This window comes from Hipposideros armiger, unplaced genomic scaffold, assembly GCF_001890085.2.
Source record: "Hipposideros armiger isolate ML-2016 unplaced genomic scaffold, ASM189008v1 scaffold_165, whole genome shotgun sequence".
Lineage (NCBI taxonomy): Eukaryota > Metazoa > Chordata > Mammalia > Chiroptera > Hipposideridae > Hipposideros > Hipposideros armiger.
In genome coordinates this window covers 3,087,760-3,109,844 of record NW_017731515.1, presented here as the reverse complement: position 1 = coordinate 3,109,844, position 22,085 = coordinate 3,087,760, and the positions used below count along the sequence as shown (strand labels likewise).

Here is a 22,085-nt window from a genome sequence, read left to right as displayed (position 1 = left end):
GAGCTGCCGTCAGGATGGCTAAGTGGATAGAGCATGTGCTCTTAACAACAAGGCTGCTAGGTTCGACTCCTGCATGGGATGGTGGCTACACCTACCTGCAACTAAGTTTGAACACAGCACCTCGAACTTAGAGGCCATGAGCTGCCAACGGGCAGTCATATGGCGACTGGCGCCCTCCGCAATGAAGATTGGGGAACAACAATTTGGCTAGTCCCCTTCCCCAATTCCCCAACACTGTACCCCTCCCCCAATTCCCCAATGAAATCTTTAAAAAAAAAATGGGTAGAGAACCTGAGACTCTTCTCTCAAGAAGACATACAAATGGCCAACAGATATATGAAAAGATGCTCAACCTCACTAGTATAGGGGAAATGCAAACCAAAACCACAATGAGATACCAACTCACACATGTTAAAATGGCTATTATCAATAAATCAAAAAAACAACCAGTGTTGGAGAGGTTGTGCAGAAAATGGAACCCTTATACATTGTTGTTAGGAATGTAAATTGATACAATATCCATGGAAAACATTATGGAAGTGCCTCGAAAAATTAAGAATAGGGGCCGGCTGAGTGGCGCATTGGTTAAGAGCTGGCTTGGGACGCCAGAGGGCCCTGGTTCGGATCCCACATATGGGGGCCAGTGACACTGCCCTCTACAGCTAAGATGCTGAACAACAGCTCAACCTGGAGCTGGGGTGCTGTGAGTCGCCGGCGTAGGCTGCAACCACTACTGCAGTGGGTTGCCATGGGCTACCGTGTGTAGCCAGCAGCCAGAGAGAGCGGCCAGCTGCTGTGAGCGTCCGCCCAGAGGCTGGCGACTGATCTGCCTCGCCCAGGAAGAGCGCAATGATGGTGCCAACTTGGGCCAGTGAAGCAACATCCCCACAACTAGACTGAAGAACAAAACAACAGCAAGTTGTCTGTTCTCCTCCCCCAATTCCCCAATAAAATCTTTAAAAAAAAGAAAAAATTAAGAATAGGTTTACCATAGGACTCTTCTTGGTGTCTACCTGAAAAAATTGATAACATTTATTTGTAAAGATGTATGTACTCCTATGTTCATTGCAGCATTATTCATGGTGGCCAGGACATGTCAACAACCTAAGTGTCCTTCGATAGATAATTGGGTAAAGAAGACATGATACCTATATACAATGGAATACAGTACCTATATACAATGGAATATTATTATACAAGGCCATAAGAGAAGATGAAATCCTACCATTTGTGACAGCGTGGATGGATCTTGAGAATATGCTAAGTGAAATAAGTCAGACACGAAAAGTGAAGAACCATATGATTTCATTCATATGTGGGACATAAAACTGAAGGCAACAAATGAATGACAGACAAACAAACAACAACTCATAGACACAGACAACAGTTTATAGTGATTACTAGAGGGTAAGGGGAGAGGTGAGATGGTAGAAGACTGAAAAGGGGGTCAAATTATGGTGATGGAAGGAACACTGATTCTGGGTGGTGAACACAATGCAGTATACCAGTGATGTATTATAGAATTGTACACTTGAAACTTGTATAATTTTTTTTTTAAGATTTTATTGGGGAATTGGGGAACAGCATTGGGGAGTCGGGGAAGGGGAACAGACAAGTTGCTGTCCTTCTGTTCTGTAGTCTAGTTGTGGAGGACGTCGCTTCACTGTTCCATGTTGGTATTATCATTGTGCTCTTCCCGGTTGAGGCAGTCGCTCACCAGCCATTGGACGGCTACCCATGGTGGCTCACTGCAGCTCACCAAAGCTCACACCCACTGCCGGCCAGCCCCACTGCAGCCTATGCTGCCACCGCCGCTGGCAACTCAAGGCAGCCCATCTCCAGGTCGAGCTGTTGTTCACCGTCTTAGTTGTAGAGGGCGCAGCGTCACTGGCCCATGTGGGATCCGAACCGGGGCCCTGCTGCTCAGTGCTGACATCCCAAGCCAGTTCCTAACCAATGTGCCACTTGGCCAGGCCAAAGCTTGTATAATCTTATTAACCAATGTCACCCTAGTACATTTAATAAAATTTTAAACTATCTTTTAATGACCTCTCTTCTCCTTTTAAGGGATCCCAGTTGCACAGAATTGGGTTAATAATCATTAGTTCATGATGCATTGTCATCATTGCTTCATGCATGGCCTGCTTTGATTTCTTTATTTGTATATTGAACCACAATTGATATATTGGGTTGTTGGAAAAGTCATAACGTATTTTGTCCATGTTTTTCAAAGGTCATTGATTTATATAAAGAACAAAGATCAATCAATGATATATTGCCTGTTTTGTTCGATAACCTTTTGCTATCTTTCAGTGAGCTTCATAATTCCTTGTTCATAGAAGGACCTGTCTTTATTTGCGAAAAACTGAACAAGGTGCTGATTACAGCCTCATCTGAATTGAACGTTATGCCACGCAGGGAGTTTTGAAGAGAGTGGAACAAGTGGAAGTCTGACGGTGCACGTTCAGGCTAGTATGGTAGGTGTGGCAACACATCCCATCCAAGCTCCAATAATTTTTAATAGGTGATCAAACTTGTGTGTGGTCTCGCATTGTTGCGATGGAACACAACTCCTTTACAATTAACAAGCTCTGGAGATTTCTGGATGATGGATTTGTTCAAACTGTCCAATTGCCATCAGTACACATTCAAATTGATTGGTTCCTTGGTAGGAGCTCGAAAAACACGACACCTTTAAAATCCCACCACATTGAGAACATAACCTTCCTCTGATGAATGTCTGCTTTCAATGTCGTTTGAGGCAAATCATCACTTCAGGACCAAGACCGGTTGCACACCACATTGTTGTAAACAATCCACTTCTCATCACCAGTTATCAGTCACTTCAAAAAAGGGTCGTTTTCCTCATGTTTAATGAGTATATTGCAGATGTTTATATGTGCCGTCAAGTGAACTTCTTTGAGTTCATGTGGAACCCAAATATCGACCTTGCTTACGTTTCCCAGCTTCTTCAAGTGGTTGTGAACACTTGAATGATGGATATTCAATGTTCCTGCAATCTCTCATGTTGTGTAATATGGGTTTGACTTGATCAATGCCTTTATATTGTTGTCATCAACCTCGGTGGGCCTCCCTGACAGAGGAGCGTTGTTGAGATCAAAATCACCAGCACGGAATTTAGTGAACCATCGTTGGCACTGACGTTCTTATAGAGCATTGTCACCATAAAGTTTATGCAACTTTTCACAAGCTTGACGTGCGTTCTTCCCTTTATGTAAGTAAACTGGTAAAATGTGGCAAAAATGCACAGTTTGGTCTTCCATCTTGAACTTGGTGTAAAATCTCCAAAACTCAACCACATCGCTCCGTTTTCTTTTTTAGGATGAAGCTAGAACTGTCAGCTGTCAAATGACATAGCAATAACATAGATGCGAATGACTCTAGTACTTCCAAAGTGAACTAGTGCTATGTGTTGCAAAAATGCTTCATGACTTTTCTGACAACCCAATAGTTACCGTAGCTGCATAACAATTGCCTAAGAATTTAGTGGCATTTAACAACCGTTTTTATACTCATGGATTCTGGGGTCAGCAGTTTGGACAGAGCATGGTGGAGAAGACTAAATCTCTGCTCCATGATATCTGGGCCTCAGTTGAAGACTTGGAAGCCCAGGAGTTGGAATCATCTGAAATTTGCTCACTCATAGGTCTGGCAGTTGATGCTGGCTGTCAGCTGAGACCTTGGCTGGGATTGTTAGCAGAACACCTACATGTGGCCTCTCTGTGTGGCCTGGGCTTTTGTAATTACTGCATTGTGACTGGGTTCCTAGGGCGAGTGTCCCAAGAGAGAGGGAACCAGGAGGAATCTATTTTTATGACGTAGGCTTAGAATCAGATTGGATACCACTACTCTCACTTTCTGTGCTGCATTGATTTTTGAAGAGTACTTGCTTTTTATCACAGCAACTGCCAGAAAATCATCTTCACAAAGATATGTCATCAAAAGGAATGCAATAGTCTAACATTAAAAGCATGTGGGTGGGGCCGGCTGAGTGGCTTAGTTGGTTAAGAGCTCACTCAAGAGTTTGAGCTCTGAGCAACAGCGGTTCAAGTCCTGGCCTGAGCTGAGCAGCTGCTGAGCTGCTAAAAGGTGGCAGAATGGCTCAGCTTAAAAAAAAACCAAAAATCAAATCCTAAGGCGTAGCTCTTAACAGGTATATATGCTGCTGCAAAAAAAAAAAAAAAAAAAATACAGGTACCTTAAGTTAGTATTCACATGGTCAGTGATAGACACTGTATTATTTCCTGTTGTGCTCCAGGGTGCCTTAGGGTACAGTTTGGGAACCAAGGTCCTCATCTGCATTGAGCTCCTGAGAGGCTGTGCGACCACACCCTTAAGTTTATTAGAAAGTCTATTGCTTGTTTGAAAGGCTCTCTGAGGCACCACCTTAAATCTTTTCAAGATCTTAACCAAGGGTTTTACAGCCATGTTTTCCTGACACATCTCTGGATTTTATCTCCATTCAGAAGCCATTTCTAAAGTTTAGCATCGTTTACTATCTGGAGGGGCTAAGAATGAGAAACATCCCCCATGCAGATAGCTGAGAAATTATTTGTCTTTCGCACAGAGAATAGAACTGCTTGGGTCTTGAGTCTGGAGTGTGCAGTAATCCCTCAAATTCCTTATGTCTATTTTCTTTAGACGAATATTCCTAGAAGAGGAACTGCTAGGCTAAAGGATTTGTATATTTTTTAGGCTTATAATACATGTGCTGAATTGCCTGCCAAAAGTTATGCCAATTTACGAGTATGTGTCCACTAAATATTATCTTTCACCTCATCAGAGTTCCTTTTCTGAAATTGTTTGTCACACAGTTCATTTTAAAGAAATTCAGAAGGGCATAATGTGAAAAAGTACATATTCACAAAATAGTCTCAATTGTAGGATAGAATAGATTGTTAAAGGATATTTCAACAAGTTCTCATCATCTTGTTAAAAATCTATGTAGAAAGGTCCCTGTATGTAAAAAATTATCTCATTTTGATGACAGAGACTCCCCGACCATTGTTATTAATTAGAACATTTCAAATTATAAGCCCAGAAGTTATGATGATAAAGAATGCCATTGTCATAAAGTGCATCATTCTAGAAAATCAATACTCTGATCAAATATATATTGAAATTTGAAAATAAACTTCACAAGTAGTTTATAAAAGAAATACAGTGATTTGAGATAAGGTTTAAGCCTTATTACAAGTAACAGTTGAAAGTAGCACATATCTTTTTAATTGTTATATTTCCTTTTTTTATTCTATTTTTCTTCCATTCCAATTGATTTTAGAGCCCCTATATTTTAGTAAGTAAAGTCCTTAAAATCTTAATCCAACAACATCAGGGATTTGGGAACTTTAATTTGCATATTGGACAACAGATCATAATATAGAAAGCCAGGTATAGTAAAACATTAATTTGGATCCTACTTATTGAGATGGAAATTCTCAGTGAGTTAAAAAATATAAATAATTTCTTTTTATATCTGGCATGTTTTTCTATTAACTTATAATTTACTGAAGAGTAGCTTAATTTTTTTAGCTTTTCCTTTTGAAAAATTTAAAACAAAGTAAACAAAATCGTGTAAATGAACTCCTTTATACCTGTCACCCAGCTTCAGTTCTTCATCGTCATTTTGCCATTCTTTTATCATCAGTACCTTCACCGGCTTTACATCTACTTGATGATGATGATAATGATAATGATGATGATGATTTATGGGATTTTTTTTTCAGGTAAAATTTACATACATTGAAGTGTATAAATCTTAGATGTAGGATTTTGATAAATGGATCTGCCCATGTAACCCACACACTTAGCAAGATTCAGAGCATTTCCCATTTTCATCTTCCCTGACAGCTTTCTGTCCTGAGGCAACCACTATTTTGATTTTTTTCCCCTTAGATTAATTTTGCCTGTTTTAGAACTTGATACAAATGGAATCATACAGTATATGCATTTTTTTAATCCCAATTTATTTCATTCAGTTTCATTCATGTCATGATGTGAGCTGAGTACTATTTTATTATATGGGTATATCACAATTTGTTTAGTCTCCTGATGAAAGACACTTGGGTTGTTTCCAGTTTTAGGCTATTATGAATAAAGCTTCTATGAACAGGTTTAGCCACTCTTATATTTGCTTGTAATATATATTGTTTTTGAAATAAAATGGCATCTAATTTAAAAACCCACTAATTTATGATTTTTAAGGCTGATTCTTCACCCCTCCACCTTAATATTTTGTTGTGAGTTAGTATTGTGCTTCAGCAAGTATCCATTAACGTTAACCTTTGACATTTAAGTTTATGTAAAACTGATAACTAATATTTAAGAATTCTTGATTTTGTCAGAAATTGAATACTTTTTTGAACAACACATGTTTTCTCCAAAAAAATCATTTTACTTTCCACTAAACTAGTGGCGTAATAAATAATGCCTCTTTTTTCTTTCTCATTTGTTTTTTTCATCTTCTTTTTCAGAAGTGAGTCCCTGAGTCCTGAGTTGGTGGCTGCTGCATCTGCTGTTGCAGATTCTCTCCCTTTTGACAAGCAGACAACCAAGTCAGAGCTGCTCAGGCAGCTCCGGAAGCACGAGGAAGACTCAAGGGCACAGAAAGATGGAGAAAGACCTAAAATTAGGTTAGTGAATCAAATAGCATGTCAGTAATGCTGACATCTCAAAATAGGCTGTTTTCATGTAACTGACTAGTAAAATAAATAATATACTCATTTATATAAATGAAATATTAGCATTTTGATTTTTAAAAAACCTCATGTCTTAAGTAAGATTGCAGTTTTTAAAATACCAATTAAATGGTTAAATTTTTCTTTTGAGAAATTATGCAATTTCTTGTTCCCTAAAAAGAAGTGATAAATTCAGTAGTGTTATTAAAAATAAATAAGTAAATAACAGAATAAGACAGTTTCTCTGAAAAGATTAATTTGTTTCAGTTAAATAATTTTCTGCTTTTATGCATAGTATGATAATTTTCAGGCCTGTTTTTCCTTCTGTTTTTCCTCTTATTTTTAAGTTTTTGCTGACATCTTCCCACTTATCCCCTCATTTCTCATTACTTTATGCCAAGTTCTATGACTTGCTGCTGAAATGTAGGGTGGCGCTGCTATGTTTTGGAGAGAGATGTAAATGAGTATCTCACAATGAGCATGTGCGTAAGATTTATCTCAGGAAGTTATAAGAAAAATACAGATGACTAGACTTCAGTCAGATCATTTGTTTTATCTGTATTTGAACGAATGCAGGGCAACAAATAAATATGGCTAAATTTCAGCTTCAGTTTTTTAATCTACATGATAAGTATATAGATATTGATTATATAGCAACTGCTCTAGATGATGATTTTTCATAGGTGGCACTTAATTTATGTTTTAAATGAACATTTTTGAAGAACATCCTTAAAAAAGACAGAAGGAAACAAATCTTAGTGGCCTGTGGAATATGAATGTTAGTATGTGACATATCTTTTATTTAAACATACTTTTTATGTTGTGTTATTTTGCTGAAGTGAAATAAAAATTAAATGATATGAATTACATTTTTAAGAAAAGTTATTACTATTCTGTAGCAAAAATGTGTATTATACTTGACTTTTTCTTATTTCAGTTTCGGTAACATAATATCAGATATGAAAGTTGCCAGATCTGCCACAGCTAGAGTTAGTACAAGACCGGTTCATCAGATTCAGTTTGATGAAGGATCTGACAGTTATGCTGACCAGAAGACTGTCGATCTTAAAAAAAGGTATTGAAGCTTTGTGGTCTATTTGGTTTTGTTTATTTAACTGTACAAGTAGATTTACTTTATTGCTGTGCATGTTATTGCTGATAGGTATCTGAGCATTATGGATGCATTTATATGTGTCTCCTTACTCTCCATGTACCATTTCCTAGAGAGGGAGAGAGATTCTAAGTTTGGCAATCCTACACTTTTCTATACCATATGTCAAAATGGGTGCTGCCTCACCTTTACCCATGGTGAATAGAAGTCTCCTGATTTCGAATAAGTGGAGCTGACTGAATTCTGAACAAATGAACATTTTGTGAGAAGCATTATTTTCATTTTGATATGTGCCTAACAATATATATTCATATACTCTCTATATCTCTCTATGTAATAATTTTTCTATGTACCTTGAGAAATAACCTACCATCAAAAAAACAAAGATCCATTATAATACCTTAAAGTAGATTATTTGTGGCAATTTGAGTTTAGCAATTTGCAGTTCTTAAAAACGCTAAGCCATGCCTTATATAGTTATTTTGTAATAGAAATTTGTATGTATTTACATAAAGTTTCTGTTCTTTCTCAAGTCCATAAAGTGATAGTTGGGGATGGGGAACCAAATACTTAACATGATCTGACAAAAACCAACTCAACTTTATAGCAGATGTGCTCACAAATGGAGTACTTTTGATGCATATTTTATAGATTTTAAGTATAATTTCAGCAGTTTGAGTTAGTGCCTTCCAGGTGTTAAATTACTAACTTGTACAGGAAGGTTAGAAAGGATGGTCAGCAGTTAACAAAGGAAGTTCAAGAGGTTACAGTGACTTTGGAAGATTATTTGAATTACTAATTTAAAGTGATTTGATAGCTATGACATATTATTGACTAAAGTAGAATATGTGTTAGAGTTTTACTTAAGGTTCCTCCAGAATATTTAAATTCAGTCTTCTTTGAATCAGTCTTCTTTAAGATGATTCTGTGCAACTACATCAGAATGCTATATCTTAGCTAAAAAAGTAGGAAAGGGGTTTATGTGTATATAATGACAATGTTACAAAGCTGACTGAAGGACTCTAGAACAAGGGGAAGCAATAGTGAGATACCAAATTGTTCGCTCTGCTCTCACTTGGAACACCCTAACACAATCCAGGCCTGGACTGATTTTTTTAGTTAGAGAGGTGTGAGTCACAGAGAACTGGCCTTGGAGTCACACTGGCCTGCCTCAGAATCTTGGCGCTGTACCACCTACTAATTCTCTGGGGACTTTCAGAACCCCCCCCCCCCAATCAGTCTGTTTCCCCATCTATAAAATGCTGAAAGTGAAGCCTAGCTTAACTTGGCTTCCTTGAAGAATAGGAAAGAAACATGCGTAAACCATATGTAGTACAATAGATTCACAGTAAATCTGTTCTCTTCCCTTTCTCTTTAGTACATTCTGCTTTCAAAATCCGACACTTTGTTGAATCCTTCCCTCTTTACTGTGAGTTCCTGTAATCCAGCATCCTGTTCATCTGATGCAAAGTTGAAGGACTGCTAGCTGGGGAGAGAATGCAAGGCACTGAGGATAGTTCTGGGGCATAATTGCCTTGTTTACAAATACTTAGGAACCTGCTAGAGGAAAACATGTGATATGAGATCACTTTATCTAATTTTAATGTGGTATTTGCATTTTTCAGTTAATTTAATGTAGTAGAAAAATTAATTTGATCCAGAAAATCATTCAAAATTATTTTAAAAACTAATCCTCCATTTATAAACTGGCTTTCAATCTGCCAGTAAATTTACTGAAGTATGAACGTGAATTGAAGTAAAAAGCAGTTGATTAAAATGTACAGGGAAAAGTTTCCTATTAACTCTCTGACATTAATTTCAATAGTTAAAAATAGTTATGTAAAGAAAGTTAATCATTTTAAAATTGCAGAATGATTGCTTTATAAGTGGGAATATTTTGATTTATCTGTGCAATCTTTTATAATTATAATTCGTAATTAAACTGCAGTGTTTTCTGCCTTTAAACTAGGATGAAATGTTGACTTTAAATGTTTTTTTGTTTCTTTGTGTGTGGGTGGAGGGGACTCTCTGGGTTCGTCTTATTTGGGACTCTCTGCGCTTTCTGGACTTGTATGTCTATTTCCTTTGCCAGATTAGGGAAGTTTTTAGTCATTATTTGTTCAAGTAGGTTTTCAATCCCTTTCTCTCTCCTCCTTCAGGTACCACATTGATGCGAATGTTGTTATGCTTGATATTGTCCCAGAGGGCCCTTAAACTATTCTCATTTTTTTTAAATTTCTTTTTGTTGTTCCGATTGGGTGATTTCCACTACACTGTCTTCCATATCACTGATTTGATCCTCTGCTTCATGTAATTTGCTGTCAATTCCATCTAATGTATTCTTTTTGGTTATTCTATTCTTTCTGACTGGTTCTGTTTTATGGTTCCTATCTCTTTGTGTATGTTCTCACTGAGTTCATCTATTCTTCCCCTAACTTAATTGAGCATCCTTAAAACCAGTGTTTTAAACTCTATCTGGAAGACTGTTTGCCTCCATTTTATTTAGTTGTTTTTCTGGAGTTTTGTTCTGTTCTTTCATCTGGGACATGTTTCTTTGTCTACTCATTTTGGCTGCCTCCGTGTGTTTGTTTCTGTATTAGGCAGGGCTGCTATGTCTCCCAGTCTTGCCGAGTGGCCTTATGTAGTAGGTGTCTTGTGGGACCCAGTGGCACAGTCTCCCAGTTCGCCTAGCCAGGTACTCGAGGGGTGTCATTTGTGTGGGTTGTGCATTCACTCCTGTTGTAGTTGAGCCTTGATTGCTGTTGGCACCTCAGTGGTGGGATTGACCCTCAGGCTAACTGGCTATGAGGACTGGCTGTGACTACAGATGAACTATTGTGTGGGGGGCTGACCCCATGCAGTGGGATTTGCATTAGCGGGGGGCTCTGGTGCCTGCTGGGTCCACCCTTTGGGTATGTCATTTGTGGAGCTAATTGAGTGGTGCTCTAGTGTGGTCTGAAGCTGGCCACTGAGTGTGTTGGTTCTGGGGCCTCTTGGGAGGGGCTCCAATGCAGGCTCAGGTCAGCTGCTGCCTGTGCCCAGCCTGGGGCCACCTGGTAGGAGCTACAAAGTATCTGTAGTTGAAAGTAATAGATGCCTATGCTGGGCGTGGAGGCACTTGGGAGAGGCTATGCTGTGAACTGAGGCCCCTGCCACCAGTGCTGGGCTGGGGCCACTTAATAATACACACAGGGCACGCCAAGGCCAGTTGCTGCTTATTTGGGGTTTGTGCACCTTGGAGAGATTTTAGGAAAGTCCGAAGCATGAGCCGCAACCAGCTGCTTGTGAGTTATAGCCACTGAAAGAGGTTTGGTTCTGTGTGGGAGTTTGGTGGGGTGAGTTAATCACCAATGTAGGCAAGATTGATGGAGACTCAGATTTGTCCTCCACCTGTGCCTGCAGGCTGTGTGGGGGGAGGGCTCAACAAAGGAACAATGGTGCCTGCCAGCACTTTTGTCTCGGCCAGAGGTGCCTCTCCATCCTGAAGCCAGAGAATTCAGTTCCTCCCTATATACCCCTGGTGCTTTTTATTTTTTAAAGATTTTATTGGGGAATTGGGGGGAGGGGAACAGCGTTGGGGAATCGGGGAAGGGAAACAGACAGGTAGACAAATTGCTGTTTTGTTCTTCAGTCTAGTTGTGGAGGACGTCGCTTCACTGGCCCATGTTGGCATGATCATTGCGCTTTTCCCCAGGGAGGCAATCGGTTGCTGGTCATTGGTGGGCCGCTCACAGTGGCTCCCGGTAGTTCACACCGGCTACCAGCTGCTCATGCTGGCTGCCAGCCACTCACGTAGCTCACGGCAGCCCACTGCAGCCCTGCTTCAGCCTACGCCGTTGCCAGTGACCCACAGCAGCCCAGCTCCAGGTCCAGCCATTGTTCATCATCTTAGCTGCAGAGGACTAGCATCACTGGCCCTCACTGTGGGATCCGAACCGCAGCCCTGCTGCTCAGAGCTGGTGCTCCCAAGCGAGCTCTTAACCAGCCGAGCCACTCGGCTGTTCCCCCCCTGGTGCTTTGGAAGCTGCTGCTCTGCAGGAGCTCAGAGCCAGTGAGTCCGTCAGCAAGTGAGTCCATGCAAGGGTCCTTTAAGAGAAATGCTGGGGACTCCAGCCACCCTCTGTCTTGCCTAGACAGAATTCCTGCTGATTTTCACAGCCAGATGTTGTGGGGACTCCTCTTCACAGCTCTAGTAGTCTTGGGCTGGGGACCCCTTGCTCTTCATGGGGGACCTCTGCAGCTAAGATATCCCTACTTATTAACCTCCACAGGTGGGTGTGGGACCAGCCTGTTTCACATCTCTACCCCTCCTACCTGTCTTTAGGTGGCTGCTTCTTTATATCCTCAGTTATAGGAGTTCTGTTAGTCTTCAGGCGGTTCTTAGGGTAGTTTTTCTATAATTTAGTTGTATGTAATTTTGATGTGGTTTTAGGAGCTGAGCACAGCACTTACCTATTTCTGCACCTTGACTGGAAGTCCTGGATTCATTCCTAACAACTTCTAATTTAGCATATTTTGATATGCTAAATTAGCTTCCCACAACATTGAATTTTCTAAACATTAATATAAGATGGATCAAATAAAGATTATGACAAAGTAAGCTAATCTTTTCAATTAGGTATTTTGGAACTTAGACTGCTTTAACTGCTTTGTTGTATTATGATGTAAAAATTCAAGTGTATTTGTTCCTGCTTTTACCTATCAGTCCTAAAGACATGGCAATTTAATTAAAATGTCTGGTGTGGGTCAGTACAATTATTTTTAATTTAAACACTGAATATTTCATATAAAATTTTCTTCTCATGAACAATTTTTTCTTGACAGTATATAAAAAAGTACTCATTAAATTAATTGTCTTTTTCTTTTTAAGTTTTAGGAAAAATATATTCAAGGGAAAGAGACTTAATATTTTCGATCCCAAGGCAGTTACTGAAGAGGCACCTGAAACAGGTTTGTTAAGAAAAGAACAATACTATTTCTAAGGTGTAGAAACATTCCATCTTTAAAAAACATCCTTAATGTGTGATTGCATAATAATCAGGTATTTTAATACTGCATTCTGTCATTGGCCTGGATCCTGCTTATGAATGCAGTTGTTGACCTTGCTAGGCTTGGTCAGATTTTCCTCTTAAAATGTTGCATTCTGTGAGACAATGGGAGGTAAGGACTGACTACCAGCTGCATGAATCCAGACCTATAAATTGGCTACTAATTTGGGGTAGAACATCAATGATCTCCTGCTATTTGCAATGTATCTTTGTACTGTTGCAGAAAGATAAACTGGCTTCTGCCCTAGGCAGCTTCCTATGTAGAAGAGGAGGTAGCATTTATAGAAGTAACTTACTAAAGTGATTTAGTGATTGCTTAGGAGGTGAGAAGAAGAGCCTTTGGGGAGTATATTTATCAGGCTTATAGTGTTCTTTTCTTAACACACAGCCTTTATTGACTAAATGACTGAGTTCTTCTGTCCCATGATTTCTACATTTTGCTCCCTACTCAGTTCTTACCACTGCTGCAAAGGATATGGTCATAGACCCTACAGCTTATCGTGGAGTAGTCTAGAGCTCAGAGGCAGTATACCTTAATGGAAAGAGGTTTGGTCTTGGGTATCTGGATTATTCAACCTCAGATTCTGCCATACTAAGCTCTCTGAGTTACCCTTTCCCTGCCTATAAAATGGGGCTAATCCGCACATCTCAATAATTAAATGAGGTAACGTAATTAAAGTGTCAGGCACAGTGCCTGGAACACAGTGGACAGTCAGTGAGTAGTTATTAACAACAGCAATAATGATGATGTTGGTGATCATCTTGGAAAAGACATAGGTTGAGCACTGAATGCATTTTAAAAATGTAAGTATAATTATTTTACTGTAATGATTACTCTGTGTGTGTGGCTAATAAGCCTAACTGCTACTGTCTTTTCTCTGTATCAGGGTTTCTAGGCCAGTATACTTAATACCCAGCAGTCAGTGTGTGGCCAGGCATGGTCATAAATGAACTTACATATACAAGTCTTTGTATGGACATATATTTTCTTTTGGGTAAATATCTAGGAGTGAAATGGTTGTATGATAAGTGTATTCTTAAGTTTTTAAGAAACTGTTTTCCAAAGTGGTTGTATCATTTTACATTCCCACCAGCAGTGACTGGTGGAAATATGACTCATTCTTGAAAGATGTCTTAAACTTCTAAAACAAATAAGTGGTTGAAACGTATTATGATGGGGTTATAAGCTAACATTATGTTACCTTACCCACAGAGTTGGTTGTGAGAATTAAATGCACTAATACACAAAAAGCGGTTAGCACAGAGTAAGTGCTCAGTATCCATTAAATGTATTATCATTATCATTATAATCATGTTAATTTTCCTTTGGTTTTTATTAGTAGTACATTAGTGACTTGGCAGACCAAAGATATACAGGATGAACTTTAAGTCACATGTTGTATAAAAAATATTCACGTTCATCAAAATATCCTTAAACATAATATACATTTCTTTTTTTCCTTTCTAGTAGCGGAGGCAGTGAGACTTTAGGGGTTGATTACCTTGCATTGTAGTAAAAGTTAAGGCTTGCAATTACTGTGGTTGTAGTCTTTGTATATCATTTTTGTTTCTGTTTTAGCTCTCAGAGTGACCTTTCATTGTGTACTGTTTAATTATGAGCTTCAAGCTCTAAAAATGTATTACCAATTCAAAGTTAATTATAACATTTTTAAAAAGAACGATCGTTGACATTGACTTGTGCTTATTTGAAATGTTTTTATTATTACAGAAGCAGCACCTTCACTTTGGGATGTGGAATTTGCTAAGCAGTTAGCAGCAATGAATGAACAGCACTTTCAGAATGGTTTTGAAGAGATGATCCAGTGGACGAAAGAGGGGATACTATGGGAGTTCCCAATTAACAATGAAGCAGGTAAGTTCTAACATTAGAGGTTCATAAAATTTAGTGATTGAGGTTAAATCTAGCAGATGTTCAGTTATAGAACCTATATATTTACATGAATTTCAAAACTTTGTGGAAACATTTTTGTGGTGTCTGACAGTGTTTTTAAAAAGGATGTTAGAATTTCACTTAATGCTAGATGTTTGGTTGGAAAATGAAGAAGTAAAATTATATGACAGAAATGCCTCATGAATTTCTATGACATAAAAGTGTTGAAAACTGCAAATGGTGACAGTTTTCTGGTTGCTAAGCAGAAGCTTACCTGGTAAGTCCAGTACACTGAATATTGGGTATGAGATTATACTTCAATTTTGGAGAACATCACAACTCTTAAAATCTTATACTGGTATCTTTTATTCATAAAACCATCGCTTTAATGTGGTGCAAGAGTCTCGTACTTGAAGCCACTCAAAGCAAAAATGTTAGGAGGCTTTGAAATTCTTTGGAACTCTGGCTGCATACCTAGATTCTTTGAACCGGTAGTAAAATATTATCAACTTTGATGGAGATTTTTCTGGAGTTGTTACTTCTTCCTCAGTCAAAAGGAGAAGAGTATTGCTGCGCTATTTATTTTTATGGCACCTATCTTGTCATCAGGTAGACATTTTCATTAAATGTTATTGATGTATTTTCAATTAGAAGAGAGTCATGCACTTGTATGGTAAGACGAGTTAGAAGTAGCAAACACCTCAATAAGTTTTGGGAAAATGTAGTTCATATTTTAACGTTTGTAGTACTATTCTGTCACTGTAATATCTTAATTTTTAATAACCTTTCATGTGTTTAGGTTAATAAGTAGGATGGAAGCTTAAGTATCAGAAATATTTAGTCTTATATTTTTATAAAGTATTACTTTGTATAGGAAAACTTTAGAGATTTACAAATCCTTTAACAAATTCTTAATATTTTGTATATTTATATGGTATACACACTAATATAGAATGATGTGTTTCATCTATTACACAACATGTATATTTCTTAAAGTTTTATGGTTTCTATACTCTGTAAAGTATCAGGTTAAGGTTAAAAAAGAAAAAACAAAAAACCCAGGGACTTTTAGTTGTGTCAACCTGAATATAGATCCCAGCTTTGTCCATTAGAAGGAAATTATTTAACATCTTGAGCCTTAGTTTTCTCATCTGTAAAATTAAAGATATTTCATTGGAAGAATATAAGAATTAAGATAAAGTTATTGAGTTGCTCAGCACAGTTCTTGGTGTGTAATACATATGAATAAATGGTGGTTCCTTCCCCCTCCTGTATGATCATAGAATTTTAAATGGAGTGAAAAACTAGCAAAATACAATATGTGATATTAAGGGAAGATATCATTATTTAATGAAACTTGGGTTTTCCAAGTCTTCATGTTTAAACATATGGCATATGGTTTTAAAACCCAGTATTGAGGTAGAATAACATAGGACTTTATTTAGGAGAGACAGTGAAGTGTAGTGGTTAGGAGTTCAAGTTCCTGAGTGAGTTATGAACTTAATCTCTCCAAGCCTCGCTTCCCCCATTTGTAAAATGGGTATTATAATAGGACTTATTTTATGGGATTCTTCTGAGAAACAAGTAAGATTATGCAAGTATGGGCTGGCCGAGTGGCGCAATGGTTAAGAACTGGCTTGGGACGCCAGAGGGCCCCGGTTGGGATCCCACATGTGAGGGCCAGTGACACTGCCCTCCACAGCTAAGATGCTGAACAACAGCTCAACCTAGAGCTGCTCTGCCATGAGTCGCTGGCAACAGCATAGGCTGCAGCCCCTGCTGCAGTGGGTTGCCATGGGATACCATGTGTAGCCGGCAGCCAGCGTGAGCGGCCAGCAGCCGCAGTGAGCGGCCGTCCAGAAGCCGGCGACTGATCTGCCTCACCTGGGAAGAGCGNGCAACTTGTCTGTTCCCCTTCCCCCAATTCCCCAGCGCTGTTCCCATCCCCCCAATTCCCCAATAAAAATCTTAAAAAAAAAAAAAAAGATTATGCAAGTAAAGCATCATCACCATCATCATCCTATTTCCTACAACAACAGTATTGCAAGGGGATTTGCTGTAACTATTTCTGCTCTATACTGTAACATTTTAAAATCTTAAAATATTAGCAAGGATATTATGTATTTTCTAGGAACCACAAAATAGGGTAATAGGAAAGCATGAATTGGCCATACATTGTCATTAACAGTAAAACGTTTGCATTTGTCAAAATCTTGAGTGCCCAAACTCCAAAGGAATTTATCTTAAATTTGACTTGGTTTGGGGGAAAGTTTAATTTCTAAAAAAGTAAAAAAAAAAAAAAATCAACATGTTTTTTTGTCAGGTTGTGGAGATAAATGTGACAAGTATCTATATACACTGTACATATTATTGATGCTTCGGGGTCAGAAAGGGAGGTATCTCATTTCCAGCTCCTTAAGACAATTGTTATCGGAATGAAAAACAGGAAAGGAACTATGGAAACTTGCTCACTTTGCTCACTCCTCTTGGTACAGCTTAGGAACTTCTGAATAGTCGGAGAAACTGTTAGAACCTGGAGCCTCAACAGTTCAATAACATTCTTGTATATTTCTTATATTTAAATTTAAAGATTAATAAAATGTCATGCTCTCTCTACCAATAAATAGGTTTTTGTCTCAGTTTTTGTTTTAAGAACTTGTTTGTCACTTCTGTTGTGCTTTGCCAGCATAGAGATTTACAAGAGCTGTTAGGTGGAATAGTTCCCACTTAGATTTTGTAGTATTTGTTATATGTTGGATAAATAATAAAATCATTTTTATTTTAGCTTTGATTTTTTTACTTTAAATTTAACCATATTTTTGGCACTACCCAGTTAACAGAATCTTGCTCTTGCATATCCATAAGCCATATACAGAGGGTGCCAAAAAAATGTAAATGCATTTTAAGAAAGGAAAAGACTGTATTTGTGTGTGTGTGTGTGTGTGTGTATGTGTGTGTGTGTGTGTGTACATATAAAAGACTGAATTTGTGTTTTAGAAATGCTCTCCAGAGTAATTCTCAGTTACAGGCATCGGTAGACAGAGATCAATAGTTTTATAAAATAGAACTATTTTATATTTATTTAAAATAGTTCTATAGTATGCCATTGTATGAATGCACTGTAAATATTTTACCATTTTCCTGTTGATGGATGGAGTTGTATATGTCTTTCTGTACATTTTTGAGTACGTTTAATTTTAAATTGCAATAAATATTGATATATTCTCTTCTAAAAAGATAGTCCATTGACCCTACAACCAACTATATGAAAATCTTATTTCATCACACTTTTCCTAATGCTGAATATTTATTAATCTTTCAAATGTTTGGGATCAAAAGTGACATACATTGGTGTTTTTATTTGCATTTCCCTGATTGCTAACCAGATTAAGCATCTTTTTGTATGTTTATTGGGTATTTTGTATTAGTTCTGTGACTTTTTCTTTTGAATTTATCAGTTTGTAGGAATTTGACACATTATGGACTAATCATTTGTTACGTAGCTGAAAATATTGTTTCCCAGTCTGTCTTTTTAAATTAATTTGATTTTTTAAATCATAGTAATTTTTAGTTTAATATCAAGCTTATAATATAAAGCAATTCTTTTTGTCACCTATTCTCAAAGCCAACCTCTTTTAATCTTTTGGCTTTATTTTATTATTTACATTTCTAAATTATATACTTAATTCTGTTACCCATTTTAGATATTATCTAGTGTGTGTGTGTGTCTTCCTTCATCTTTTCAGTATAGATAGATCACAATTTTTGTTAGGTCTGTATTGATTGTTTATGCTAGTATGACTATAACATTCGTAAGTTTCAGAATGATGATCCTTGATAAGGGATTTAATTTGTTTAAAATCATGGTTCTAGGCACCACTGGGTCCTTTCATCTAGGAACTTTATTTTTCAGTTGTGGAGATATTTTCTTTTTTATTTGATAATTTAGGCCTCCCAACCTCTCTCTCCCCTCTATCTCTTTTTGTTCTATAGTCTGGGAACATTCCTCAACTTTATCTTACAACCTTTCTCTTGGGTTTGTGTTTCTGTTACCATATTTTTAACTTCTAAACCTTTTAGAACTCTTTAAAAATTATTGCTATTATTCTTGATATTACATTTTTTTTTCTGCTATCCACATTCTTTTCGTTTTCTCAAAGTTTCTTTTTATTTCAGAGTTTCTATTAGGTTAACACTAGCTGCTCTTTCATTGAGACCCATATATGCATTGGTTCAACAGGATAGAAATTTGATATAATAGTTCAAGTTCCAGATCAGTTAGCAGCCATGCTGCACAGATGTATCCAAGGATCTAGGTTTATTCCATTTTATTTATCTTCCCTCCCATAGGGTATCTTCCTCATGTGTGTGATTAAAGATGAGTCACAGGAACATTGTGCTCAGGCTTACAAGAAGGGGGAAAGAGAGTATAGTGTAAGCAATTCCACTATGTGAGCGGCTCTGGCATGGTAATGTCACACGTCAATTGTGTTCATGCTTCATTGGTGAAAAGTTAATTATGGGGCCATGTCTAACCCAAAGGGGGCAGGAAAATGTAATGTTGCTAAACAGACACATACGGGTTTTTAATTCTTCTGCTATAATAAAAAGGGAAAATGGATTTTGATAGGTGGGTATCAGTTTCTGCCAAGGTGTTTGTCACTTATGTTAGAAGCTTTCCTGAAACATCTGCTGTTCTTTGGATGTTTATTCATACTTTAGAGTAAGACATAAAAAGGTGTTTATTGGATTTGTGTGCATGGATTGGACTGGTCAACTGGCTGGCTTCATTTCAGAGGAATTTGGAAGGATCTAATTTGGAGACCATCACAGCTCCGTGTTTATAATTCTTTTAATTGACTCTCTCCCATGAGAAATCTTCCAACTCCCTGACTTGAGGCTTTAGGTCCTGGCTGTGCTCTGAGAGCTGTTGGGGGAAGGGAGGATGGGGATTGGGGGAGGGGTGGTTTCACCATGCAGCATGCAGACTTTCACTTAATTCCCTTCTTATCAATTCAGTGACTTCGTTCTTTTTCCATTTTAATTTCTCCAAAAAGTAAACTGCCCATCTTCTTTGGGAATGCATGGTATAATCCTCTAGAGGTACAGGTGGAAGATGGGATGTGGGAGAGCTAGCTATTCCCTAAACCAATTTTAATTAATCCTGTTTTTTGTCCCTCATCCCCACTTCTAATTTCAATGGTACAGTAATCCCCCCTTATCTGTGGGGATGCGTTTCAAGACTCCCAGTGGATGCCTAAAGCCACAGATAGTACTGACCCTTATATGTATGTTTTTTCCATACATACATAACTATGATAAAATTTAATTTATAAATTAGGCACAGTAAGAGATTAATAGACAATAACTAATACTAAAATAGAACAATCATAACATACTTTATAAAAGTTATGTGAATGTGGTTTCTCTCTCAAAATATCTTATTGTACTGTACTTACCTTTCTTATGATGTGAGATAATACAATGCCTACGTGATGAGATGAAGTGAGGTGAGAGTTTTTATCAAAATGAGTATTGGATCATGTGAATTTCTTTAACCTGTTGATGTGGTGGATCACATTGATTTTCAAATATTGAACCAGGCTTGCATTCCTTAAATAATTAAGTTTTTGCCTCTAAATTCATGAGAGATATTGGTGCATATTGTTCTTTCTCTCCCATTCTGTCTCTCTTTTTTTTTTGATAACTAAGTAATACTGGCTTCATAAAATGAGTTAGGAAGTGTCCCTTCTAGTTTGGAAGAGATTGTGTAAAATTGGTGTTAGTTTTTCTTTAAATGTTTGATAAATTGCACATTTTTTCTTTAATAGTTATGAGACTATTTATGTTATTTTAGTTGAGTTTTGGTAGTTTAATGGATTTTCTTTTAGGTTGTCCATTTTTTTCAACTTGTTGAATTTGTGAGTGTATAGTTGTTTGTAGTGTTCCTTTACTATCCTTTTAATGAGTTTAGGATTTGTAACTATAACCCTTTTTTCATTTGTAATATTGGTAGTTGGTGCCTTCTCTTGTATTTTCTTTATCAAACTTACTAAAGAGTTACCAATTTTACTGATTTTTTTCTGAAGAACTAGATATTGATTTTATTGATTTTTCTTTATTTTCAATTTTATTGATTCCTGATATTATCTTTATTATTTCCTTCCTTTTGCTTGCTTTGGGATTATTTTGCTCTTCTTTTACTGGGTTCTTAAAATGAGAGCTTAGATTATTTATTTGAGACTTCCTCTTATTATGTATGCATTTAGTGCTGTATATTTTCTGCACAGCTCTGTTTTAGCTGTGTCCCACAAATTTTGTTGTGTTTTGATTTTCATTCAATTCTGGTTATTTTTTAAAATTTCCTTTGAGATTTCCTCTATGACTAATGAGTTGTTTATAAGCATATTAATTTCCAACTGTTTGAAGATTTTCCTGTTGTCTTACTGTTACTGATTTCTAGTTTGATTCCATTATGATCAGAGAATATACTGTGTATTATTTCAGTTATTTTAAATGTGTTGAAATTTGTTTTGCGACCCAGGATATGATTTAGCTAGGTGGATGTTTCATGGGTGCTTAAAAAGAATATTTATTCTGCCTTCCTTTGGTGTAGTGTTCTATAGACATTAGTTTGATCCTGTTGGTTGTTCATTTCTTCTGTATCTTTGCTAATTTTTGACCTGGTAATTCTCTCAATTGCTAACAGTGGGATATTGAAATACCCACCTATAATTGTGAATTTTTCTATTTCTTCTTTATTTCTACTAGTTTTGCTTTATGTATTTAGAAATGATTGTTTGCTGCATACATAATTCAGATACTGTGTGTTATTCGTGATTTATTCTTTTATTATGTAATGATTCTCTTTCTCCTTAGTCATTTTCTTTGCTCTGAAGCCTACTTTCTCTGACATTCATATAACCAACCAGTCATGCTTTCTTTTTTAAAAAAATTAATGTTAGCGAGATATATTTTTCTCCATTCTTTTACATTCAAGCTACTTATGTTGTGTTTGAAGATAACGTATACTTGGATCATGTTTTTATATTCACTCTGCTAAGACAGAGGTGTTTTGATTGGTGGATTTAGACCATTTACACTTAAAGTAATTATTGATTTATTAGGACTTATGTCTCCTGTTTTATTATTTGTTTTCTGTTCATTTTCTATGTTTCTCATTCCTCTGCCTTTTTTTGGCTTCATGTAGGCTGCTTGAACATATTTTAGGATTCCATCTTGTTTATGTATTTATTTTTTTTTTAGTATACCTTGTATAGTTTACTTAGTGGTTGCTTTAGATATTAAAATATTTATTAGCAGTAATTGCTGCTACA

The 22,085-nt window shown here is 37.1% G+C and overlaps 1 protein-coding gene across 1 annotated transcript in view; it reads left to right on the top strand.

Annotated features, from left to right (window-relative positions):
- The window catches only part of MRPS31 (mitochondrial ribosomal protein S31), a 34,998-nt gene that overhangs the window by 11,590 nt on the left and 1,323 nt on the right, over nt 1–22,085 (top strand). Inside the window, exons 3-6 of the mRNA XM_019651756.1 lie at nt 6,495–6,653; nt 7,636–7,773; nt 12,680–12,759; nt 14,587–14,730. Of these exons, the coding sequence (XP_019507301.1) occupies nt 6,495–6,653; nt 7,636–7,773; nt 12,680–12,759; nt 14,587–14,730 (521 nt within the window). The remainder of the gene's footprint in view (nt 1–6,494; nt 6,654–7,635; nt 7,774–12,679; nt 12,760–14,586; nt 14,731–22,085) is intronic.